Below are 27886 nucleotides of genomic sequence, written 5' to 3'. Positions count from 1 at the left end.
CATAGGAATTAAAAGTCGGAGCCAGGTGCTGCTAATTAGTAAGTATGAACACCTCCACTAAAAACAGTCGTTTTTGGCAGTTTGACGGTCTGGAGCAGTCGGTTGCAGTGTTGCCAACTCCTTAGTAAGGAAAATCGCTATTGGCTGTCCTAAAAGTCGCTAGAAGTCGCCAAATGACGTCATCACCTAATTTGCATAATTTGTCATGCTAATGTAATTGTAACCTACGTTGTTGGAGAGAGAAATAACGTTGTGGAAGAGACATAAAGTGAGTAAAAAACGTCCTAAATGCAGTTAGAATTTATTTAGAACTACAAATTAAATTTATTTTAGCAATTATTGTTTTTTAATGTCACAATTCCAACCCTGCTCCTTTATCCAGGCCTGGACTGGCAAAAGTGACCCGAAATTGGCACTCTGGTGGAGTTACTTTGTGTGTGAGAGTGTGTGTTTATAAGTAGTTTTAAACCTTGTGATCCACAAAACAGCCTAACAGTAAAAGAAGAACTCATGCGTGATTCATTTGCAGTTTGGACGCACAGGTGTGAACGTCTCCTGCCCTGATAGCAGCTGGGGGAGGACTATCCTCCACCCGTGAGCGCTTTGGCACGGGTGAGGCGCCCACGGCAGCACCTCTGCTTGTTGAGAGTGAGAGCGATACGCGTTTTCACGTCAAAAAGTCGTCATAAATAAGTCTCCAATAATACCAGAAAAAGTCACCAGATTTGTCGCTAGTCGCTTTTTAGAAAAAGAGTCGCTAAGGGGGTCTGAAAACTCGCTAAATATAGCGACAAAGTCGCTAAGTTGGCAACACTGGTCGGTTGTGTTGCTAACGATCTTAGAGAAGCAATTGTTGCCGCTGAACAATCTCCGATGGGTTATAAGACGATTTCAAGACAACTTAAGAAAATGAAACAAACAAACAAACAAAAACCCAAGAGGTGTATTTCGGACTCAGTTACACTGCAGGCTTCAGTTAGCATGTTAAATATTAAAGATCGTGAAAGTACAAAAAGAAAACAAATGAAAGTGTGGTTTGTATGAAAAGCTATGGAGTTCCCTTTAAAAAAGTTGCATGTCAGCAACTCATAAGATGTCTGGAACAATGGCTTTTGGATACACAACAACAAGGTGGAGTTATGTGGTTATTGCGCAGCTCGACACTTGGAGAGAACCAAAACAGCAAGGTGGTGGAGGGGTGATGATCAGGGCTTGTTTTGAAGTCAGATGATCTGGGCACCTTACAGTCATTGTGTCAGCCATGGACTCCTTTGTATACCAAAATATTCTAGAGTCAAATGTGAGGCCATCTGTTCAACTGCTAAAACTCAGTCGTACAACAGGACAATGATCCCACTGCAGCAAATCTACAACAGAATGGCTGCAAACCCAAAGAAGAGTACACTTTAATTCCTCAGCAATTTCAGAGACTAAAGTCATCCAGGAAACAATTACAAGTTTTGCTATTGAAGGCGTTGAATCTTAGGAAGTACTTACTTTTGCACACATTGCTTCTGCATTTTGCTCAGTTAAAAAAAATAGTGATGTAGTATAATACATCTCATGTTGTTGCTCATTTGAAGTTGCACTTACTTAATTTTAAGGTCTAATAAGGACTAGATAATGTCCTGATATGTAATACTTTAGAAGTGGCAAATGGTGCACCTTTTACCACAAGTGTGTGTAAAATGTTACAAAGTGGATTAACAGTTTAAATTTGTCACCAAGTCATGAAATAAATGACTGTTAAACAGAGTCATAGCTAAATGCAGTTGGTGAACAGTTTAAAGTTGTAGATATCTCAGTTTAAACATCAAACAGATCTAGTTTAAGATGAGTTCAAATAAAGCGATTTAATGACGAAAACAGTTCATGTAAAATTTTGACTGTATAAAAATTCTGCGCGCAAAAAGATCGGGAACCACTGCTTTAAATGATCGAGCATCCTTCAGCTAATAACCGAGACAGAAACAGAACAGTTATGGAAACATATCCCAGCTTTTATTAAATCAGGTCGTTAAATCAAGGCATTGTTAAAAGGCTGACTTTGAAGCAAGGTGACTGAAAAAAAAAAAAAAGGTGATACAAACAGCAATGTAAACAACAGAGGAAGAACAGCATTAAGCACACTAATTACACAAGTAATACAGTTTGTAAACACAAAGCGCTCTGCATGTTCAGTAAATAAGGAGCTTAATTAAGGTGGATAAAAAAACCAAAAACAACAGAGGAAGTGTTAAAATATTGTTATTTGATTGTACTGTCACATCTCTATATTTCATTGTTTAACATTTGGTTTAGCGTAACAAAAGAACTTCACAAAAAAAAAAAGAAAAAAGAAAACTATTTACAAAGGCAAAGAATTCACTCCCTTTGGGTTTAAACAAATCATTCACATTATTGACTGGGATGTAAATATATGGCCCTCTAATATACTTTATATCAAACTAACAGTGGCTACAAAGAAAAGCTTTCCATCAGCTGACTACTTAGCCAAAATCTGCCATCAGCATCCGTCACATTCATTTCACTTTCTGCAGCGCAGACGTGCCACTTTCATCCAATGAAGCGATTTTCCCGTCAGTTCTGTAAAAAGTCACGCTTTGTCACTCCTAAACAACGTGCGGCAATCCTCGCTTTGCTGAGCTCTTTCTGATAGTCACAGTCAATTCCTTGTCACAATTACAATAAAGCAGCAACCATGGGAACAATACCACATGTTAAAATCTACATGAATTATTACTGAATTATCAATCACTGCGTGTTAAGTATAAGAGTTAGTATGTAAATAGACAAAGAAATCATCTCTCAAACACTATAATGTTAATACCTATAATATAAACCGACATATATTATTACAAGGTAGTAGAACTATGACTATGTTCAGTTACAACTCGTACTTCTTATAAGTCTAACCGTCATATAATTTGAATATCTTCAGCCGCTGTTACACTACTGGTATGGAAGTTAAATTTTTTTTAAATTGTTAAACAATTTTCTTAGCTGTCAGTATACATTCAACAATGAACTTGTGCAAAAAGGGGGAAAAAAAAAATTCACAAATATGTAACACGTCCGATCGGATGCATTAACTTCAAAGCTTTGGCCTGTGTTTGGCTCTCCAGGGCTCTGAGTCACCCCCGTCTCCTTTGATACCCATTTCTAAAACCCGTTAAAAAATATGGGTGAGAACAAAGAACCAAAACAAAAACAGTCCTGCATTGCATTTTGATTTGATGAAACTCTGCGGAGCCCTCAGTGGTCAAATGAAATCTCACAGGAAATTAAACCTTCTGCATTACCATCTACTGGCACATCTCTGAAAAACTTTCACATTGAATAATAGCTGTGAATGTGGGGAACTGGGTGTTCAAATACAACAATGTCCTGGGGGGCTTATTTCACTTCCCTTCAACAAACTGAAAATTAGGAAGGCAATTCAGACGTTTTCATTGCTTTTCGGGTTCATTTGCTCATGCTTCTGGTTTCTCTTTCTCCTCCTTCTTTTTCTTGCTCTTCTTCAAGAATGAAGGTGTGCGGAACTTCTTTTTCTTTTTCTTGGGGGACTTGGTTTGGCTCTCCGGGGTCTGAGGCTCCCCCGTCTTTTCCTTTGTTGTTATGGAGATTTCCACCGTTTCTGAAGTGCTCACGCTCAGCTTGGATACCTCGATGCTCAGATCCTCCTCCATCTCTGCCAAGTGGTCTTTCCCATTGGGTATTGTGTCTGTCACGAGATGAAGCCAACGGAGAGGGATGCGAATAAAAACACGTTAAATTATCCATTTCATTTGAGGCATTTCTAGTCCTTTTTCACAAACTAAAACACCCATTCACTTGCTAATTACCTTGTTTATCTGGCGTCATTATGGGAGAGAGGGAGAGGGAGATAGTCGAGCCATCAAATGTGGTCATCTCATCTGCATCAGTGGCATCATCATCTTCTGTAAAAGGATTGAAGCTCATAGGGGTCAGTCATCCAACAAAGCAGGTATGAGTCAGCTTAGGCTATTATATGAACAAATAAAATCCCAAGCTGATGTTGGCACTCTACAAACAGCTAACAGGGTTACACAATTCATTCAGAGGGAGAACGGGAATGTTGGAACAAATGTCCCAGGAATCAATCATTAGAAATTTTCCCCGGCAGCACACATTTTGCAATCTTACAGCAAAGAAGGTATGGATGTATAACTGACAACAGCACTGCACTCTTCAGGGGACTTCCCTTTATGCATCCAGAGCCGTGATCAAAGGCACATCTATACTAATATCATTTACTTTAGCAACATCTCGATGTCCACAACACCCCCACGCTTTAGGAAACCAAAAAGAGAGACTTTTGGAACTGCTGCTGACCCAGTTTTAGTTTGAAAACTTGAAATATCTAACACCGGGCTTTACTGTACTGTGTGGATGTTGAGGCTGTGGAATCAATGAGGCAGAAAACCACACTGACTTCTTGATCAGACCGCATCAGTTATAAAAGTAAGCTATTATACCTGTTATGACTATCTTTTCTGTTTGGGTTCTCCTTCCTCATTACCACAGCTGTTTCTAGTGATGGATAACGCCCTGGGGACCGCTCAAATATGTTGCAATATTTGTTTTCTTTTCTACCACCATGACTGGTTATACTGGTTTTACCTTTAACGACAGTTACGCCATATTACTAGCCCAGATAATATTTGTATCCTTCCTCTGTAGTATTTTTAAAAGCAACTAGCTCTACCCCTCTTTCCACATACAAAGGTATGAACAGTGCACCTGATTGGTCATCATTTTCAACTGTGTTAGGAATTAGCAGGGACGCCACTAATATCTACCATGTAAAGTGTTTGTAAAATCTTATGGTAGCACAAGCTTAAAGGTTAGGAGATGTCCTTTTTTCTGTCTGGTCAATGTTGAGATTGACCAGATAGCATTCCAGCATTCCCATAATTATTTAGGCACTGACAAAACCTGTGTAATTTTGTTTCCGTATACTACCCGAGAGGATTTTAACTCAAACATTCAGTATGTGATTTAATTGCAGACTGTCATCTTTAAGGCAAGGGGTTTAACTAAAGTATTGCATTAACTGTTTGCAACTTGCCGTCATTTTTATACACAATACGGGTCAAACATAATTGGACAAACCAATGATGAAGCTCGTGTGCAGTCAATGACTGCCCGAAGTCTAGATCTCGTGGACATCACTAAATCCTGTGTTTTCTCCCTTGAGATGCTCTGCCAGCGCCTCACTGCAACCACGTTCAGTTGCTCCTTGTTTGTGGGTCTTTCTGCATTCAGCTTGGTCTTCAGTAACTGAAAAGCACGCCCTATTTAGTTTATATCAGCTGGCTGACTCGGCCATTGAAGAATATCTCATTTCTTTACCTTTATAAACTCTCGGGTTGCTTTTGCAGTATGCTGTGGGTCGTTATCCATTTGCACTGTGAAGCACGCTTCGATTAGTTTTACAGCATTTGGCTGAATCTAAGCAGAGAGTTCAGCCCTGTACACTTCAGAAGTCATCCTGCCGCTTCTATCAGCAGTTACATCATCATTAAACACTAGTGGCCCAGTTCCACTGGCAACCATACATGTTTATGCCAGAGCATTGCTTAACCATGTATACCAAATATTTACATCCCCCAACTCTACCAAAAACCTCACTACACTCATGCTGCCAGCAAACTAAAAGTATTGAACACACGAACATTTTAACAACTTTGTTCCATAGGTTTCTTAGTTCACATGTTCCAATAGTGAAGCATTTCTGTGATGGAGAATAACAAAGGAGTTACTTTGATGCACAGTTGCAAAGATGTTTCCTTCCTGTACACAGATTTCCCTTTGTTTACAGTCACAATGAAACAAAAGGAGTTTGACATGGCGAGTGTCTCTACAGCTCATCTCTCACCAGTAGGAAGTAGTAGGAAACTTTCCTCCTGTACAAACCTTCCTCCACCCAGGACAAGCTGGCTCTAATTAACTGCCTTGAGTGTAACCTAATGGCACAATTCTTGTGTGGCAACAACAGCAAACTCAGTCTGACTAATGTATAAAGGATAGGGAACAGTACCTTCTTGGCCTTGCTGCTTTCTTTCTACCATGCTCTTGTATTCTTCCAGCACCTTCTCTGTGAGATCATTGAAAGGATTGGGAGGAAGAGAGCGGGTCTGCTCTTCATCCTCAATGATGAAAGCCTAAAGACACAGGAAAACATAAGATGCCGTTGCAGTCAGCTGATGCACAATATTATTTCCAAAAGGTTGAAACAGTTTGTTGAATGTCAAATGTTGAAAGTAAAAACTTTTGTTTGTTTTATTTATTTATTTTTTAATATATTGGGGCTTTATAAATGTAATAATGGTAACTCCTTTTCTTAGAAGAAAAATGGGTCAGGGGAATGTTTACCACAGTGTTGCATCACCTCTTCTTTTAAAACCCTCTGTAAACATTTGAGCTCTGACATAAACTGTTGTACAGTTATCAAAGCACCCCACCTCCCCCCACCCCCTTCTTACATGGTGAAGGATTTCAGCTGCTCCAATATAGAAGGACTTCTTTTTTGTACTTTGTTTTTTCGTTAAGTGCCAAATGTTCAAAAAAAAACAAATGCAGCATCTGGATAGCAGTACATGTTGCTCTAAAACCCAAATATCATTCATTATTAATGGTGCCTTCACATGTGCAGTTGCACCGACTCCTTTCAGCTTCCATTTCTGAATGCAACGGAGTGGTTTTCTGATGTGCTCTTAAGCCCGTGCACTCGTTTCCACTACACAACTACTGCCTGAGGATGTAAAGATCAAGATGATTTATTACTGGTTTTCAGCCCTGCTGCTAGCATGCAGAGATTTCTGTGGATTTCCTGAATCTTTTAATCCTATCGCGTACTGTGGATGGTAAAATCTTCAAATTCTTTGCATGCTTATAGCTAGAAACATTCTTTGCATTATATTTTATTTACTTACAAAATGAAATAACACATAATCACAGTCTTTTTGTGAAGGTGTTCCAATTAGCATTTATGGAAGGATCATGACTGTTGATACATGTGTTTAATTGGCACAATCTACATAATTAAAAATCTTACGCATATATTTCCTCTTTGGACGATATTTGCATTTTTGGTTGCTTTCACAAGGACATAAATGTAAACACTGCGTTAACCTCTGCAATCAAAATCTACAAGAATGTGTGACCTTTTTCAAATTTCAATAAACACGACAGACAGAATATTTTAGTGTGCTATTCATTTACTACATATTTTTTTTGTAATCTTGACATTTATCAGCCTCCAAAGCTGAAAGATCTGTAGATCAATGGACTCAAATTCCTCAAACCATTCCTGAACAACTCTTGTTTTAGTCGTGTCACATGATCCTGATGAACAGTGCTGCTGTGTGTGTTGCAGTCTGAAACAATGTTTAAACTAAGTAAGACCATAGGCACTACACCTGATACTAATTTGGAGAGATGACTGATTCAAAATTCCTGGATCACCAACTTGTAACTGAACGGTTTGTGTTTGGTTAATTATCTTTGTTTTAACAATGATTGTTACCAATAAATGCTGTCCGTTGGAAAGACACATTTGTAAGAAAAATGTCTTCATGAGTTGAGCAGCAATTTAGTATGTGGGTTGAGTTGTGTGTTATTTTCAGACGTGCTTAGGCAAATGCAAAACACACTAAAATACCATGACACACACTGCATCATGAAATCCAGCTGCTAATGTTGCATTTTTTTTTTTTTTACAGATGATACATAAACTTACTGGTCCTGGTATGGTGTCCACAACAATGCCTGCCAGTAACTGAGATTTAGGTCCCGCGGTCATCTGGTCACCTCTGTGTTGCTCTTTTATCTGAACAAACATATTCAACAAAGGAATCTCAGCTTTAGAATTTTGGTTATTAGATGCTATGACTGACATTCAAATGACAGTGTAGCTGTTCCAATCTTTGAGCATTTCTACCGCCCAGGTTTGTAACATCTGGGGGCAATCTTGTGGAAAATGTGATCATTTTTCAACTGACCCGGTTCCTCTTATCCAAAACCTCAGTGGGGTCAGTGTTGAGTGGGACAAACTGGTTAGGGTCTTCAATCTTTATTGGGGTGCCAACGCTGTAGCCTGGCTGCGAGGACTTCATCCACTGAGAGAATTTAAATAAAGCAAACACACACATAGATTAATAGCAAGAATTCAGAATATAAAAAGTGCATTTAAAAAACTCGCCACAAGAGGGCAGGCTAACACAGATAAAAATGGGCACCTCAAAAGACGAGCTTGCTCAGGACACCAAAGCCGATAGGATCAAATCGTTTCATTTCCTCTTACACTTTGACAATAAAATCAACACACCATGGTTTTTGTCCTCGGGCTCACGTCCCCGCTGGGTGACTGTTCAGGAACATTGACCTTCAAGTAGCTGTTGGGTGAATTAAGCCACCGGGTCCTTTCTCTCTGTTGTTTCTGCGCCATAAACTTGAAGGGGCTCCGCAGGCCAAGCTCACAGTCTTCTGGCGGCATAGCCGACACTGTGGCGGGGATTTCGACGTCGTTCTTAGACCGGGGTTTTTCACGGACAATGGGGTTCCGGTAAGAATGGCCCGTTCTGTATCCCTAGCACGTTACACAAGCAGAAAATATTATTGCGGCACACGCACCGAGAGTTTCCCTTTGCCAGAAGTTAAAGTCTTTGAAATATTTTGCACTATTCTTCTCTGCTCATGGGATAAATAAGAAATATTAACCCAAAACCCCCAAACCCCCCACAATTCAAATGATTCACAGGCCACCCAGAATCCACTTACACAATACTTTTAAATATTTAAACGCAATATATACAAACAGCATTTCTGCAGACGCCTCCAGTTTGAGAGGGAGAAGACAACTTTGGTTTAAAGGAGTGTGTTGTTAACAATACATCAAAGACGAAGGGAGACAACTAGAAAACTAGTGATGGGTCCTTGCAGTATGTAGAAAAGTGTGGTCTGAAGAAAAGCAGTGTAACGCTACATTAAAAACAATCAAAAGTGGCATTTCTGCACAGGCAATTTGACAAGTTTGCCACAAAAAATAAATAAATAAATAAAAAATAAAAATCCCCTCTGCATTGAGCTTTGATCGTCACAGTGCCAGCAAGCAATTTTTCACAGAGCCGTTCAGTGGAAACTAAAGCCAGTTTCCAAATGCTTTACGTGTGACTGAAACACAGTAAACAAATACAATTCAGGGCGTATCAGTCGTAGCATTCATCATCATAAATTTCTACACAAACTGTACAAAGGAGTACAAGAGCTACAGTAACTATTGCCAACATGTGTGACAGAATCTAATATAATGAAAAGGTGAACGGACAGATAGGAGGATATTTTTAATTAAGCAGGTACTTTAAAAGGCCAACTCCTCATCCACACCCCTAATCTGTTTCACCTTTCCATCTCATTGCTTGGTTTAGAGAAGTCACGCAGCCTTTCCTTTGAGCATTTTTTTTAAAAATCGCTTTTAAAACCATGCAATGCAATTTCTAAATCACCTTCTGTCAGATACCATTCCTTCATCATTAGCTGTGACCTTTAGCGCAGCTCAGCTTTTTGTTGTCTTTGTTTGGGAATCATCTCTGACACGGCAACAATCAAACTCCACCCTCTGTCAGGGAAGGTCAGGCGTCCGGTTGCAACGACTGCGCTGGCATTTTCGCCCCGTGGCATACTCAACAGTCTGGAAGAAAATGCCAAATCCTATTTCCAAATTGAGTACACGGGAGTTATTGCACTAAGTGGCTGTGTGGTCCGTGTGGCTGTAACTGCCCGCAGCACGGCTCGCCATCTGGAAGCTATGTTTGAGAGGGTGGGCGATCTCTGATCACACAGAGCTAACACAGCTGCAGTCTGTTCCAGCCGGAGCTGTTAGCAGGAAGGCGACTCGAGCAGACAGTCTGACATCTTCTGTGTCCACAAAACATGTCAGGGCCTGGGCATTATCAGTGAGGCTTAAGAAAATAAATAAAAATCAGGGTGTATGGTTTTACAAAGCCCAGCAGAAGGAGTTCTGTTCTCGCAGCTAGAACAACAGTATCCTGAATATTAGGAAATGAAATCTGCAAATATCATAAAACAATATGAGCCAATTACAAAAAAATCCATTTAAGATTAGATAAACAAAAAAAACACATGAAGTTTCATTGTGTCCTCTAGTCAGCAACTTCCCGAGGAAGCATGCGAGACAGGAAACTCAAAGCATCGTGGGTAAAAGGCACAGGTCAGGGTTCACTCACCAGGTTGTCTAGCATCCTCATAAGAGACTCGAACTCTGCCTCGCCTATTTTCCACTTGACCTCGTTGTCTATGACGACACCGGCAGCGGCCACTCCCTGGGTCAGGGGCTTAAACTTATCCCTGTCCAGGAGAACGAGGTTGTCCGCGCCGCCTGAACATCTCATAGCATTCACCTAAACAAAGTCATTTGTACCATCAAAGATTGTGTTAATACAATTTTCACTTGGCATTCGGTGCAGAGGATTTCACTCATAAAAATTGGAGATTAATTCTAAAACTTTCTTTTCTGAGACACATCATTTTAATTTCAAAACAATCCATCATAGAATTATAGAATTAAACAATTGTAAGTGGGGTGAACTCTGAACACGTCAAAAACGACGGAAAAACCAACAGAGTCGAGAAAACAAAAATCGCTGCGAAAGGATCTCTTGCACAAAGCAACAGGAGTGTTTCAGGAACACTGCGGGGTTCCACCTGTCTGTAAACAGAGATCACTGACACATATTTGAATCAGCTTTACTCAAGCAAGCAGCACGCTTGATATTAGCTTTGCCTCCATTTCAGGCACTGCTCTGTTTTATGTGTCTGACTCATTTGTAGACAGAGGGGAAAAACATTTCAACAAATAAAAGCTGGAAAATAATATCAGTGACTCACGCGCATAAAACTGACTTAGGAAGTGTGAAGAAAGGCCACATCGAAGTTAACCAATTGCTTTGACCGGAATGGCGCAATTACACTCCATTACCAAGGGCAGGTAGGCTCAAGAATAACGATTTTTATACCTGGATCTCACAGGCGAGCTGTGAGTGGTACATATAGTGGAAAGCTTCTTCTACTGTTTCTCCCAAAGCCAGAAGCCCGTGATTCCTCAGGATCATCAGCTGAAAAACACAAACTGCCACATTAGTACATCCTGAATGTGCATTAACCATTTAAGACCTACCATAGAACCAAGTCCGCCAGAGCTTATATTATATTTTTACATGCTGTAGTGCCATTTTTGGGAGCATTTCAAGTTGCTATACATCAATACAACCATTATAGCCCAAATTTTAATAATATGTATGCATTAAGTGCATAGTAATTGCATAAATTGCAAAAAGGTGCAATAAACTACAAAAATTTTTTAAATTGTTTTTGTTTTTTTTAACATATATTTCTAGTTAGAGAAATTTAAGAGGCTTATCCCTCAAAACTGTAAATACAAAAAAGTTGCAAACTAGTTTCCCACTACAGGAAATATATTTTGAGTGTCTTCATAGTTTTATTTTTGAAATACACCAATTTTAACATACTGCAGGAAAAACGAATATAAATATTATAATGCAAATTTGCAAAATAACAGCATATGCATCAAAATAAACTATTTCCAGCAGTGCAATATGAGTCCTAAGCATCCCAGAAACAATACAGAAAGTCATAAAGTCAAACATGACTTTTTGAAACACCAGTATAGGCTCATGAGGCCCTGATGGTAAAAAACTACATTTCCACAAAATGACGTCACTTCCGGTTTCGGGCAGGACATGGCGGTCATGCGATAGTTCGCGCTGATGGACGTAGGAAGTGTTACAAACAGCTGATCAGATCGGCAAAGCGTGTTTCTGGAATATTATGTTTATGTTGCTGCAAGTGCTTTTTATGCAGTTTTTGCAAAGCTTTATGTGGAAGGAAACTGTGACCTAGGACAAGCTGATGGCACAAGATGTAAGTACAACTCCTCCGGTTTCATATGCAAAAAAAATTATTGCCCTAGCTCACGTGGTTGCAGTTCTACCGGGATTTAAAAATAGTTACGCAAAACGGAGCATGCCCGCTCAGAGCGGCTTTAAAGGGTTAATGAAAAATATATGGCTATGATTAAAAGTTTAATTAGACATTTCTTTTAAAAATGCATTTATTAGACCAGAAGCTCAATGACATTCTCACATTTGTCTGTTCTATACAAGGCTACGGCTAAAATAAAACAACGACTGCAGTACAGTAGCCTCGTTCTGTCCAACAGTAACAAATCTGCCTATTAAAGCTTCTTTTTGCACTTTTAGAGTTTATGTTCATGCACATTATGGCTCTTTTGTTACCAATATATGAGATATCTGCAGTATTAATATGTTGCGACTGCTGCTTAACTGGTCGACCCAAGTCAAATATTGCTCTCAGCATTACATTTCACACTAATATTGTGGCAATCCAGGGATGCCATCTGGTACAGACAAGGATATTAAAGCATTTCTAACTTTCCCTCTTTGTAGTCATTGTTCAGCACATTAAGAAGCTGGTTGTGATGATTCAGTTTGTGTTGTTTTTGAGTAATGCATTAACATTTGGTGACATATTTATAAAACTGCCTAACTCTAGATGGTGGGTGAAAAAATGGCAGTGATATGCAGCAGTCTTCAGCTATCAGAGATCCAAAATAAATAAATAAATAAAAATGAGTCACAAAGCTGTAGTTTTCAGCATAGTCTAAATATATGGGACTACCACGGTGGGGGGGGGGGGGGGGGGGGGGGGGGGAAATAAATAAGCAGGCTTATTTATTCCCCCCCCCCCACCAAAAGTGTTTTTGGTAGTCTGGTCTACCAAAAACACTTTGGTAGACCAGACTATTTCTGGGCTGGGAGCCCTAGAACAATCTTAGATCGGCTGGTTTAAGCAGCCTCTACCTCTTTAAATTTGCTCATCTGCTTGCAATGATTGCGTGGCAGACATGAGAGCGGTATTGTCTCATCTAACTTTACTTTAAATGTCAGAGTAGTCCCTAAATAGGTGGTTCTATATTTATTAATTTTTATTATTTTATTTATTTCTTATTAAAATGGGTAAACACGCTAAACAAACTACTTAAGACTATTTGTTGTACCTATACTCCATATCTAAATAAACTAAATATTCTAGTGTACTCAGCTATTTACAGTTAGCAACCAGTGGTACAAATACCCCCAGCACATGTGCATACAGCACAATATAATACGCCCACTCTGTCCCACGTGAACGTGAGCTTGCCACTAATGGAGTGCCTTGCTTTGACAGTACCTTGGCAGTCGGGCCCAGAGCTTTCTGAAACTCCACCTTTGTCTCTTTATCATCCAGGCTGCCATGGTAACCAAAGCACCTCACGTCTCCCAGAAGCAAAGCCTCTTGGGAAATGGGCAAGATTCCACATTTCATCGAGGACACCTGTTAGCATGGGATAAAAACAACTAAGCGTGTGACACACCAGCATAAACAGAGGCGCCTTTTTCGCTGTCGGGCACAAATAAAATGGTGCACACATCATGTGCTGTGCATTTTATAGCAAAGCTTCAAAGAAAATGGTAAAAAAAAAAAAGAGAGAGAGAGAGAGAACAGAAACTGCGTTACAGACTGCCAGCATCTAAAATAACTAGACATGCAGGGGGCTGCCTTTAACTCAGCCTTCTTCGTGTGATACCAAAGTAGTATTTAGCAGCAGCTTTGATTAAAATGAAGCTCATTTAATATTTGCCCCGAGCGTACTTACAGCGGCTGTAACTGCGGTGTGTGTATGGATGATGCATCTCACATCAGGGCGCATTGAATAAATGGCAGAATGGGAAGCAAATCCAAACTGGTCGATCCCCAGATCAGTAGAACCCTGGTCTACAACCTCACCAATTATGTTGACCTTCACCTAAATATTGGAGAAATCAAACAAACAACAAGCAGAGATATGTGAGAAATGGGAGCTGGCTGTTTAGTATTGTCAGCAGTAGTTGTAGGTGTAGTACTTTCAAAGAATACCCAACTCTGGTTTGCTTTTTTTATAACACTATAAACCTTAAGGTAATAACTGCCTGCAGCGTGACTGAACCATTAAAGGTACCCTGTGGAGTTTGTGTCTAAACAAGGTCATGTTTACAATTGTTAATTACAAGTACACACTGTGTGCATGCTTAAGGTCTAGCAGAATGTTTTCTTCTCCTTAGAAGTGTATTTCTTTTAATAGTTTAGAATATACAGTGTTGTTTTTCTTTCCTTTATTTTTGCGGGGGCATTATGACTACTTCTGTAACCTGTCGAGCAGTGAAACAGTGTGAAGTGGATGACAGCAAACAGCACAGAACCACACTTGTGTGTCGGATACATTTCATATCCTTTCTTTGATATGCCATTATCTTAAAGTCAAACAGTTAATTAAATTAACAAATTTCCCCAAAACTACGACTGGTTCATTTTTAATGAACTTGACTTCATTTAACACTGGTTTACTTTAGGTAAATCAAATAAAAATCCTATTAGGATCTGAGCTCTTGACGATTTTTCATTTTAGAATGACAACTGCAAAAGCCAAAAGCTAACATTAAAGAAAAACGTATGCTTTTAGAGTGCGTCAGATGTCAGGAAGTGTAAGATCACTGCATGAAAGAGAACGAGCCAACTGACAATAATGTAAATTTACAGCTGACTGACCCTTCCAGTCATAACAGAACACAAACACAGATTTTATGCTGTTGTTAACTGTGTGATTTCTGATGTTTAAAGCGTCTGTGTATCTGCTTAAAATACTTTTGTAAAGCTGGTCACATTATTGGGGTGGTACCTGTTCACCTGTCAGCTGCAGGAGGAGTGGGTGAATGCCCTTTCTTGTGACTGCTGAATGTTTGTGTACTTTACATTAAGTCCAATCATTATTATTGAAAAGAACCCGCCTGTCACTTTGACTTTAGCTGTGATTTCAGACAAAAGCAGTGACATTAATTCACATCTGTTGCCAGGTACATGTCGTAAATAGAGATGTACGTATTGACCAGTGAAAAGCCGGTCAGCCTACCATATGTTCAATTACAAACTGGTCCGTTTCATGCATATACAACATGCAGCACACTCACAGCCACACACTAAAATGACATTAGTGTGGAAACACATCACTGTGAGTGAAGACACAAGGTTCACCAAAATAAACCACGGTTGGTCTTAATGAGGCACTTAAATCATTTTCACCCAGCTGAACATGGACATTTTAAAGAAGCTAACAAAGGCTAAGTGGCTAAAGCTAAAGCTAATCAGATCTCAGCCTGGCGTGAGCAACAGATCAAAGCATTTGTGAGGAAAATGGAGATAAGTGAGCAAAAGAAAATAGGTAATATTCTGCTAATTCAGTAGTTTTATTGCGGTTGCCTCAAGACGTTTTATAATTTAAGGTAGAGACCCTACAATAAAATACTGGAATACTAGAAACGATTTAAGTACCAGACGTTTGTTTTGTTATATGAAGCTGCTGCAACTGCTTTTGTTTGGAAGGCAAAATACGTATATGGTAAATGTGAGTGAGCAGCAACTAATTTTCAGTTAACTATTTGTCCCCCTTTCCAGTAGCAAAGCACTTTATTTTCACTTGTTCTAAATAAGATCCTGAAACTTATAGTTTGAGGCAAATTGTAAAGTTTAATCATTTCTTTTAATCATGAAAATAATATTTGGCGTTAATGAAAAGTTACTTTTTTGTCTGTATATGCTTTTAGTTAGTTCTCAGAAAGAAAATTGAAATCAACAGAAACAGGTCTTACAAATAAATGGGAATCAGAATTGGCCAAATAAACTGCCATCTGTAGTACTAAAACTATTATATTCCCAACTAAAAATAACACACTCAACTACTTTCCTTACCAAATTTGCTGCCGTCACTTCAGCAAAAGAAAGACCTCGTGGACTGATGAGAATGTGGTCCTGCTCTTTACTGACACGTACCTATGACAAAATGAACACATGAGTAAAGTGGCGAAAAGCTCATGTTTGATGTACAAAAATCAAGAGGACAGTGATTTAAATGCAAAATAGGGGCTTCAGAACAGGAGTCCCAAAAAGAGCTATGTCTGTTTTTACATAGTCTACATGTATCTTCATCTAGCATCAATGTGGCTGCCCTTTCTGGTTTCATTACTCTTTGGAATATTTCAAACTCATTGGCAGAAAATGCTTAAAAATTGCTTTGGTTTTGTTTTGCAGATAAATGTTAGCAGTGAGAGATAAAGCCTCACTCACACAGACCCAGGTGATACAAATCATTGACCGCTTGGCAACCTCAAGTTGCCAGGTAAGAATGTGTATTCCCCAGCTGGTTGGTAAGTGCTTGCTGGCTGTTACTGGGTGAAATCAGTCACAAAGAGGGTGCTTCACCTTTGTATTTATCACACTTTTCGGTTTCGCCACTGCTCACTGAGTAGTGGGGCAGTCAAATCATCATCTTCCATACAAACTATAGGTGACAATGGTTTTTTTATGTAGCACCATACAACTCTTTGCCACCAGTCTCACCTACCTACTGCCAGCAAACCTCAGCAGCCTTTTGCAAACCGGTTGGGGAATACACATTTTTTCCTAGCAACTGATGGTTGCCAAGGCATTGTCCACTGGTGACCAGGTCCATGTGACGGAGGCTTTATACACTGCATATCCTGTGACTATCCTTTAATATAAATTAACTGATGTAAAATCTTTGAGGCAGCATTCTTAAACATTTGTCTAAAAAAACAACAACAACAACCACTGCTGCTGCCATGAGGAATGAAATCTCTACATTTACAATGTTTTGTTTTTTTTCCAAGAGGGGTTAACACTGTCTAAGAGAAGGAAGACGCATTTTCCCAAGTCAAGGGTAAAGAAACTCTGAACCACAGACAAAAGCTTTTTTTTTTTAAAACTTAGAAAAACTCAAAAATCGGTTTGCGGGTTGATAAAAGTGTCTTTCTTCGCTTTGTCTTTGGGGAATATCAGAACCTAACATTCTGATGTTCTCCAAGGTGTACATCAGATGTATGGTTGTGAATTCTTGCTTCATATTCACAAATCTTACTTTTCTATGCCATAAATAATATATAGTTTCTGAAAATAAAGTGGTATTCCCCTTTAAGCCTTCCAGGTGCCAGAGAACAAGGAGCACACATAAAGAAACACAAACCTCGTGCTGCATACATAAGCAGGTGTGCACTGGAGCATGATTGTGAAGTTGTACTCACAGTAATGTAGGAGCTTGTAAAGCGAGCCCAGCTGAAGAGGTCAACCAGCCTGTAGAGGCTGGCCAGCTTGCAGCGACTCTGTTTCTCCCCTTTGGCAAAGGAGGGAGACTCTACGCCATACAAATCATTGACTGGGGTCACCATCCCGATGCCTGCCACAACACATAACATCATCAGTACATTGCAGTGCATCCGAAAAATGTACAAGCATGTTTACATGATTTGTTTCCACAGTATGTAAAGTCAAACATCCCGGGGAACATGAGTCTCCACAGCTGAAGATTGAAAAAACGGCCCTACTCAGAATTCCCAAAGTGTATCTGAGGGTATTTTGGGGATGTAATACCATATAAGGCCATTAATGATACAGGGCATTAACTTTTATAGCCACTTTGGCTTTTTAAAGGCACAGGTCTGCCTCCACACTTCAAAGCATGTTCTTACATTTTCCAAACATTTACAGTTTTGATCATTAAACTGTCTAAAACTAGAACTTCCCAGTGTCAGCTCTGTGACCTCCCACTGAAACACAGGGGTAAAAGGTCAGGCCAGTATAATGAACACTGCAAACTGCTATACTTGATTACTCAGACTGGTCATGAGAGTTACTTAATAAAAGCACTATTGAGCATTTTATGCTGTTTCAGGGTTGTTGAGTGTCACAGGAGTTGGGGAATTCAGCCTCCAACAATGAAGATATTCAGTCTGGCTGATGCGCACTGACGCAGGATACACGTTGAATGACAAACAGGCCGAAAGGGACATAAATGGATACATTCAGACGCACACACACGAGCACACGAGGCCACTCACTGATGGGAGCAGTCAAGGGGCCTGCCCCTCCCGTGGTGCTGGCCATGACCAGGTCAGCAATCTGCCTCAGTGCCATGAGACCTGTAGGGTTGTTGCCCTTAGTCAGCTGGTCCTGAATCAGACCTTCTAATTCATCTTTAAACACCTGCAAACAAAACCAAATTAAACTTTTTTATAGTAGGAGATATGGTACAAAGAAGCTAAAACCTAGCAACTCATGTACACGCAGTCTATCTTTGTCCTACTTCCAACACCTTCACAGGATGTGTGGGGAAGCACAGCGAGCTTTTAGATGCTCCTTATAACAGCTATACACAAATCACCAGACCACTAAAAAAAAAAAAGCTCTTTGTGTACATCTGTGAAAAGGGGGTCCATTAGAAGAAGGAGCTGGCATTAAACTTGACCATCAATTTCTGCGTCAAGAGTAGCCTGTGAATCTTGAAACGACATCATTTTCTCCTGAGCTGCAACTAAGCTCAGGCATTCTGCTTCATCCGACCACGGTTCCCATGGTGATGTGATGAGCTCCACTTGTTTGGTGGGTTATGCAATCACAGATGAGTGTGGGCTCGTCTTATTTCCATGCACTTCATTGGTGTGTACTTATTTCCCATCCCTGTACTTACACTGACTGTATGCGGTCTCCTCCATTTGCTCTACATTTTATCATTATTTTCATGAAGCAATACTGTGTATTATATGCACTGGTGTTTATATTATTCTGTCTTTTGTCAACGAGAGCAGATCACATAATAGAACAGATCTCTAAATGATGCAAATTATATCCTAGGGTGAATCTCTACATTATTTAGGCTGAGTTTTTGCTGTGCTGTCTTATTATTAACTTAACTGAAATGTACCTAATAAATTGACATAGGCTTAAGGACAACAAGAAGTGCTACAATTAGGATTTTAAGGAAAATAGTGAAAAATGCCTCCAAGTGTAGTTTAACTTTAAAAATGAGTCACTGATACACAGAAAAAGAAGCAGACTAACACTAACCCCCTTTGTAAAGTAATGATAAGAATAATAATATTAATCATCTGGACAGTAACAATGGTAGAACCATTTACACTTAATTCTGTAAGCTAAAGCTAACCCATATTAAAATACAATGCAGTATATTAAATGATGTGCACATAAACAAGTGAAAAATACATGCACTACAATCAGCATTGAGTAAAGGGTAGAGTGTATCTCTCTGGGGTTTAAACCTCTGTTTATTACTCATACACAGTGAAAGCTTGTGTGTAGGAGGCTATTTGTATGAAGCCTCTTGCTACATACTGGACTCTGCAGGATCTGGGTGACCCTCTTCTTCTGCTCCATCATGTTAAAGTCCTGCCTCAGGTCCGGTGACATATTCTTGCTCCGGAGATACTCAGGGTCGCTCTCATCCACGCGGTCAAAGTAGCGCTCCTTGGAGTCGTTGCTGGACAAGGCCAGGGTCAGAGACCCCACCGTCTGCCTCACATCCACCAAACTCATATTCTCACCGCAAGGCCTCCCACTCTTCCTCTAGAAGAAAGGAGAAAACATCACAGCTCATTTCGCATTCAGGCTGTCAAGGCAACTGATGTTGTTTTAACAGAAAAGATGCTGTATGGGTGCAATAGTGACTAATGCAATGACAGAGAAGGAGATAAAAGAGAGGTGATTATTGTTATGTGACTGGTGCTGCTTTGAAAGGACAAAAGCTGCTTTGCAAAAATGACAAGTTAGTCACAGCTACTGTGAATATAATAGCATTTTTGTTTTATTGCGATCAGTACATTTGACTTACTTTTCCCCACAAACACGCACAGAACCAACACATTTCTGTCTCTATCATTCCTCAGCGGTATATTATGATTTATCAGAGAACACTGGCAACAGTAAATTATTAATAATGTTTATGTCAACCGGTCATTAGTTTGCATAACAAAACAGTACTTACCAAAGTTTTAGAAATATTTGTTGCAACTTTACAGTTAAACAGCTAAATAATACTTACAGAGTGTTTACAATCCATTGATTCACACTTAGGTAAACACTGTTTTATTGTTTGCAAACAGAAACGACAGTTTATCTAACCATCAAGTTATTCTAAGTCTTAGGCATGAATTTCATTTCAGCAGGAAATCACTCGGTAACTTGTGTTGTCACCGGGATCTCCTTTTAACTGTACGCCGTAACCTTCGACGTAACCTGACATGCACAGCCCGAGAAATGTAACTACACGTCAGGTTGACACAGCCTGTAACAGCCTGCAACAGCCTGAAAGGCGCGAAATGCTGCGGTGTAGGGATAAAAGGAGTTTTCGGTTACATAGATTTCCTTTCCGGTATATTCCTGGCTATCAGGTCATCTTCACAGTGTCATTATCATTTTTAACAGAGACAATTATTCAACAACATGTCTAAAGAACAGACGATATTGTGACTATTTCACATTTGGTTGATATTAAATTGGTGACACTGTCATGGATTCTTTCAGATTCTTCACAACAAATGTTGTATAAGTCCAGACAGCCATGGATATAAACTGCAGCCTTACGGGTTGGCAGACAAATATAACTGAAAGGCAGTATTTCCAGTTTTCTGTTACTTAGTGGGTTTCAGCACCAAACTTCAACATCTCCTTCCTGTCCACACAGACTTAGGCCAATTTATACGCTGTGAGAGGAAAGTAGCAACAGCTTCAACTCTTCTGTTCATCAAGAAGCTATAAAGCATGGCCAGCAGCAGAGCCAGGCATGAAGGGCTTAGGTGGTTGCCTAGGGTGCATAATATCAGGAGGGAACTGGCACGCCACACTTTCTTTTCTTTTTCTTGGTTAAATCATGCTTACAGCAACAAGTTTATTAACAAAAACAGTCTTTTAACTACAATAACAAAAACTCCATCCCCTGAACTGTTGACAAGATGATGGAATAAACAGTGGCTGCCATCATGAGGTAACCATCCATGTAACCAGTGCATGATAGCATGCCTACAATCCAAACTGCCCAAACTAATCTCAAGCCCAATTAGAGGAAGCCTCAAAGCTCCTTGTTTAAGAAAAGAATGATATCGGTGAACAGCCTTTTTCGTCCACAGGACGAAATCTAAATGATAAGACTTTATGATAAGATTTCAGCAACAGAACCAATGTATATACTTACAATTTCCAAAGTTATGCACACGCACTTGTTTGTAAGAAGTTACAGAGGTTCGCCAATAATCTCAATTTAACAAAACAAACAGGAGCTAAAGTTGTGTTTGTCTTTCCTCTGAGTTTATTAACTTTCACAGGGTTACCTACAGCATCTACTTGTGTCCCCACAGGCAGAAAGTTGCAGCCATTTACACCACAGTGGTATCTTTGTTTGTTTAAAAGACACGTAAATAACTAAATAAATCGGTTTTTCCTAACCTCAAACAAATGAGGTGTCACACAGAGAGGCCCGGCTTTACTGTTCAATCAACTGTTGACATCTGCCTTCCAGACATTTTATTTTACTGTTAATACAAATGTGACTGGTTTATTCAAGTCAAAAACAGCAAAACAGCTTTATTTAAACATTCTTGTCATGTATCCGCCTACATTTAAGTCATCATTATTGACAGTTCCAATAACTACATAGGATGCAACTTTACTATTGATAAAGTAACTAACTTGAAATATGACAGCAAATAGCCCAGAAGCAATGGAAATGCACACAGACGTAGTTAAGTCTAAAATAATAAATCTACTAATTAAACATTTTTGTAAAGACAGGCATTAGATTTGAGTTTATAATTAATTATAATAATCTTAGTTGTTTTGGGAGAAAAGAGCTGGCTGCTCAACCAAAACATTTTTTTGTAAAGGGGGGGGGGGGGGGGGGGGGGGGCACCAGCCGGCCCTGGTCGCCTCATGCAAATTAGATATTTTGAAAAGCGGCGTGCGCCTTTGATGCTGCAGTGTTACCTGATGTGGGGGTGGAGGGAGATACAGCTAGGTCTACTTCACATTAGGCCGGGAAACGCAACAATTTCACTCCACTAAAGCAGAAATAACACTCTCACAGCTGTTTTCATGGCAGCCTGTAATCAACCACTCGATGCGTGGCATCAAATTACAACTTTTAACCGTTACTGCAACGAAAAGTAACGCAGAGGGGGATGTATTAGCCAAAGCTAGAGGTACGAGCTGAAGAAAAAAAAATCAAAGCGAGCACATGAACCCAAAAGTAAAACTGTTACTGCAAGTTGAAAATTACCTGAAGCAAAGTTCTCCTAACTACCTCCGGGTGACGTGATGTCGAATATCTCCTGAAACGTGGGTAAAGGTGAGCCACGCGGATATTATTCCCAGTTCGGATGCATGGTTTTGGGGGGAAACAGGCTTGCAACTTGTGCTGCTACAGTATCCAGACGGAGCAGCAGGCTGCCCGCTGCGGGTAAGTAGTGAGTTGAAGAGTGAAGATTGGCTGCATGGAGGAGGGTGTGGGTGTGTTGGTGTGGGAAAGAGGAAAAGTGACCATGTGACTTCACTTATCCACCCACTAGAGCGTTTGTATTGAGCGGGACAAAAGCATGGCCACTCAGAGCTGAGTTTTTCACAACCACACTGTAGCTAATATTCCTTAATAAACCTTATTCTTAAAATCCCCCCAGGGAATATCCTACAGGCTTGCAATAATTTTTGGTGAGGATTAGAAGTAAAGTTTGTGTGTCTGTGTGTGTTTTTTAAATTACTCTTCTCTCCTGCTCTCTGCCTTTCAGTGTGTGATTCATTAACTCCTGCCACTTCATATCATAAATAACTGAGACGCCTGTGATCCCACTGCAGCTCCGAAGAGGTTTACATCAAAGCTGCATGCCTCAATCATACAAAAACAGAATGTTTCAAAGCCAGAATAAGTACCCCCCCCCCAAAAAAAAAAGGTTTCCCACAATATAGCATATTTGCTTACAGAAAGTGTCTCAAAGACGAGAGACTATAACAATTCTCATTATTTTATTCACATCACACTTACTTTTCCCGAATTCACAAGCACAGCATGCCCACTTCACTTGTAAAGTAAAAAAAGACCACCACTTAATGTGCTGGCTGCACAAATCATATTTTTTGAACGGCCACATTGTTGTGCACGGTTCTTTTAGACACGCTGCTTTTCTTTAAGTGAAATAAGATGGTTCCCTCAACCGAAATAAGGAATAAGATCAAAGTACAACTGAATGCAAGGCTGTGCAGATTTGTGTTAAAAAGAGCAGCCACCTCTCAACTCTTTTCTGCTTTGCTGGTCACCCTCTACGAGCTGTAGTGTAGCAATATTCAAATGCACTCCTTGTTAAATGAATGCAAGTCTGGAATTTCCAATTTTCTCAGTACGGCTTCCGTCAGCCCACAGATGTATTACCGCTTTTATTCACGCACAATCGGACACACTCGTACCAAAATTTTGATTTTGAGATGTAAGAGAGAGAAGGATTAGATCACTGACTGACACAACAATTGCAGGAAACACAGTGGAGTCTTGGAGGCGGGGCAGATATGTGGACATATGGGTTGATGTAATGAAAAGCAGAACTTTCTCACTCTGGAGCAGCGTGACCCCCTAAACTCCCCCCTCCGCTCGGAACCCTGCCTCCCTGTTACTGGCAGGGTTCCCACCAGAAACCACATGCAAGCTTAAATGTCTGCGCACAACATCCTCCCACCTTCCAAGCACCACATTCTTGCTGGCTATTTAAACTTTTCAGTGAGGCCAGCCTATCCTGAAAGCAACTCACCAAATGTCAGGTGTTATTACTTGACGACTCATTCATACAGATTACTGTTGAGGATACTGATGTCCGCTACTGGAATCCCACCTTTTTCTTGTCAAAAACCTACTACTGCTCTGCTGGATGTGACATTGAAATCAGACACACAAGTAAAGTAAAGCAAACACAGCAAACTCCATTTCAGAGTGAACAATAAACTCAAGAAAAACTGCAAAGCATGACACCAAAAATCACAGCTGACTTTCTTTTCTAAAGGCTTAGAGAAGAGTAGGCGAAAGCTTTCAGGGTGTCATGCTAGATGAGGGACCAGCGTGTGAACTGGAGTAAACCCAAAGTAAAACCCGGGAGACATGAGCACAGGGAATGGTGATCAGTGTCGTGTCATGGTTGAACTTAAGAAAGATATCTGGCCCTGTGGAAGGCACAGCGTGTTGGGATGTGTGTAGCCACCTTTTGACCTGTGGATTTATCTTTTATCTTTGCCCTTGATGGGTTTCTTGGGGGGATATGATCACACCAGTGCTAGTGCTTTATCTCTTTTCTCTGTAGGGAAAAGCTGACAGAGGGATCTCTGTTCTTTAGTATATATATATATATATATATACACACATATATATGTGTATATATATATATATGTGTGTATATATATATATATATATATATATACACATATATATATATATATATATATATATATATATATATATACACACACATATATGCACATATATATATATATATATATATATATATATATATATATATATATATATATATAGTTTGAATGCTGAGTGTTTAAGCGTGCAAGCAATTATTCAAACCAAATTCATCATCAGAAGGCAAGATTGCGGTAATTCACATCAATGAAGCCTGATTTATGATTAATAAATGACTATTATGTTGATTAAAATTTTAATAATTAATGTCTGTAAAATTCTTCCAAACAGTTAGATCAACATGAGGTAAAAATATCTCGAGTTTCTGTATATCAAGTGCCAAAAATATGAGATAATACATTTCCCATAATGCAACTGCTGTGCTATTTTTTAGAGTATTCCTTCCTTATTTTTTCAAGTCCTCATCAGTGTTTTCTTTTTCCTTAGCAGTCAGAAACTGCTAGTATTTAGCACTGAACATTATCATGATGATTAATTTCGAGAGAGAGAGAGAAATGTCAACTTTGTTTCAGGTCCTTGCAAGCATGGTTGCCATGGCAACCAATGCTTATGCTGTCTGAGGCAAAATTAGTAAGGGAAAGAGAGAATCGGTGCCAGATAACATGGCATCAAGAAGAAAGATTAGAAATCGACGCAAACTGTACCGTTCCACAGAAATACACAGAGTTGAACTAATCATCTCATAAATATAACCCTGATCACCCCGTCTGCATGACTGATGGATCTTCTTTGTAATTAAGCCACAGGGTAAAGACCTGTTGTATTTCTCTTTTAACCAAAAGCATTCTGTGCTGATTACCTTGAAGACTTAAATCATAGCTCTGACTTTCAGACATGTTTGAAATATTAGTCATAACCATTACGTTGCACTCACTCAGCCAGACATCAGATTCTGTGAGGCACCTTTCGTTCTTTTTTCTTTTTTACATAATCAACCCATTTAGCCTCTGAACACAGCATAAATGATACTGGCTGCTTATTGGGATTTGACAATGGCATGGAAAGCTCTGTCCCAGATCCAATTATTCAAATATATGTATAGAAATAAAGCTACAAACAAACTAAATCTGATAATTACCCATAGAGAGTTTTAGAGTTTTGCTTATTTCCCCCTGAAAGTGGGTTGCAAAGTGGCTTACAGATGGGAAACATCTACAGGCAAGAGCATGTGCTCTTTGAGATTTGCCAACTAGATGCATTGATATGGGCTGTCACTGAGATCAGTAAATAGGGATTAATGAGTTCTACTACTACTTGACTTCATGGCCTGTCTGAATTGACTCCATCCATCCCTCTCTCCATCCTTTCACTCATTTTCTTTCACTTATCCAATTCAGTGTTGCAAGGATGCTGGAGACTATCCCAGCTGTCATAGGGCAAAAGGTTGAGTACAACCTGCACTGGTTGCCAGAAAGATATCCAGTGTTCTGCACTCTATTTAATTCACATTTGTTAAGCTGAGAGACTCATCAGAGCCTTATTTATGTCAGTGACTTCTTTAAATGGTCAGTTTCTAAAACATATTCAAAGGTCTTTTAAACTTTGATCAAATGAAAGGTCCCAAATAGAAACAAGAACATTCCTACTGACATCATAAAATACACCTTAGTTTGTAGAAAAACTCGGACACAGACGTTTTGGAGAGGAAACCTTTTAAATTTTCTTTAAAATTTCTACTACAAAACAATGCCATTGTTTTGGTAACTTCACATAAATATATGTCACTCCACGTCTTGCTAAAAATGGTCGTGCTACTCCCACTCAGCAGGGTGGGTGGCAACAACAGAGCACACTTTGAACCTGAAACAATTTACATTGTTATAGTTGGATCGGTGCCTTCGCGGCATTTACGTGTAGAACTGCGTCGGCACACGCATGATCACACACTGCCGGAGACATATTCAAACACACACACGTCGCAGCACTATGGAAAGAGACAGACTATGTTTACCTAAGGGGAAGAGCTGGCTGTAGTCCCTACTGCGGTTGTCTTTGGATGGCCTCCATGTTGGAGATCTAGCGGTTTTGTGTGGTTCACTTTAATTGAGGCTGAGGTGGTGGCCTGGCTAACAGATCCTTGCATGTTGTCACATTCAAATCACAACTATGAAAAAATGAGGTGGTAATGTGGTAAATTTTCCATAAACCTCTCACGTTTGTGCAAAAACCTGACATTTACTATAAACTGACAAAGTACCCACATGCAGTGCAGTAAAAGCCATTTATTATCAAATTAATTTAGCAAGGAGATGATGACAGCGTAAAACTTAATCTAACGTAAAACGTCATAAAAGGAAAACTGTGTCTAAGTGTAAACGGCAACAGGAACAATTGATTGCATGGTTGATAGGGTTTGGGTCATGACCTGCTTTTGGGTTTTATGGCCGTCTATAACTCGCATCACCAGGCACACACATTATGAAATCCCGTGCTGCCCTAGCTCCACATCTAAAGTCAACAAATGCTTGTTCTGAGTAATGTTTCTGGAGAGTGATGCTAATTGAAAACATCTGTTTGAAGCCTCTGCAGCTGGAGGTAACCCTGCTGCAGCAAACAGGCCAGTTAGGCAGTGACAGACGACTACCATGTTAAATCTAGAAAAAGCAGTAAATAGAGATGCAACACAGTCTTTCTGTAAAAAGCAGCAACTCAGAAACTATTTACAGGTTTGCTGTAACTGAAATTTCATATGGTGTTTACAAAGAAATCACTCCACAAGGGATGTATCACAATCTGTTGCTGTAAGAAATCCCATTCTCCTGGGCCATAAGGTGTCCTTTATCTGTTATTAGTGTACTAAAAAAAATACACTTTCCTTTCCAAAAGCTTCAAAGCTTGCATAGAAAAAAATAATTTAAAAAAAATCACCCTGCCATGTAACTTATTTGCTTTGATCTTAGCTCTAGCAAATGCCTGCTCTCATGGATAAAAAGGTTAAAAAAAAAAGGAAAAAAGTAAATGAACACAACTTACATTGATTGCTGTTTCTACACTTATCCTGCAGCAGAATTCTTCACGTTTTATTTCAAACTCCCACGATTCCAGCCGTTGTTGGATAGCTGTTTACATTATCACTTTGAAGAAGGTCATCTGGTTTCCCAGAAGAGAGGAAACTGCTGCTTTGCCTCTGATCTCCTGAACTCCCTCGGCTCCTCTTGTCACAGCGGCTGTCTATTCTCAAAAGGAATGGAAGAAAACTTGACCAAGCATTTTGAATGGACTGGACTGCACTGAAAAAAAAATGGGAGGGACAAGCTTCCACCCCGGCATACATACATATATATATATATATATATATATATATATATATATATATATATATGTATATTACACCAACTAGTTTCTCTAAAGTACATATGATTTACTTCATTATTTTTTAAAGCCTTTTTTATCAAGCAGGAATTA

The 27886-nt window shown here is 39.6% G+C and overlaps 1 protein-coding gene across 2 annotated transcripts; it reads right to left on the bottom strand.

The window, feature by feature from the left end:
• Positions 1–1979: 1979 nt before the first annotated feature.
• LOC146505522 (gamma-adducin-like) lies at positions 1980–27747 on the bottom strand. 2 transcript variants are annotated; one of them, XM_085182681.1, is made up of 15 exons: positions 27455–27747; positions 19360–19590; positions 18069–18213; positions 17256–17407; positions 15907–15987; positions 13781–13930; positions 13315–13458; positions 11061–11159; positions 10272–10445; positions 8354–8614; positions 8028–8144; positions 7766–7855; positions 6065–6188; positions 3846–3941; positions 1980–3724 (listed from the first exon to the last, which is right to left on the bottom strand). In XM_085182681.1, the coding sequence occupies exons 2-15, from the start codon at positions 19558–19560 to the stop codon at positions 3474–3476; spliced, it is 2085 nt and encodes a 694-aa protein (XP_085038807.1). In that variant the 5' UTR covers positions 19561–19590; positions 27455–27747; the 3' UTR covers positions 1980–3473. The 2 variants fall into 2 exon arrangements, with proteins under 2 accessions (XP_085038807.1, XP_085038805.1); XM_085182679.1 differs by lacking the exon at positions 27455–27747 and adding an exon at positions 22295–22563.
• Positions 27748–27886: the final 139 nt, after the last annotated feature.

The sequence above is a fragment of the Neolamprologus multifasciatus genome, chromosome 13 (assembly GCF_963576455.1).
Source record: "Neolamprologus multifasciatus chromosome 13, fNeoMul1.2, whole genome shotgun sequence".
Lineage (NCBI taxonomy): Eukaryota > Metazoa > Chordata > Actinopteri > Cichliformes > Cichlidae > Neolamprologus > Neolamprologus multifasciatus.
The sequence above is the reverse complement of the archived record's forward strand: the minus strand, read 5'-3'. Positions and strand labels throughout refer to the sequence as shown.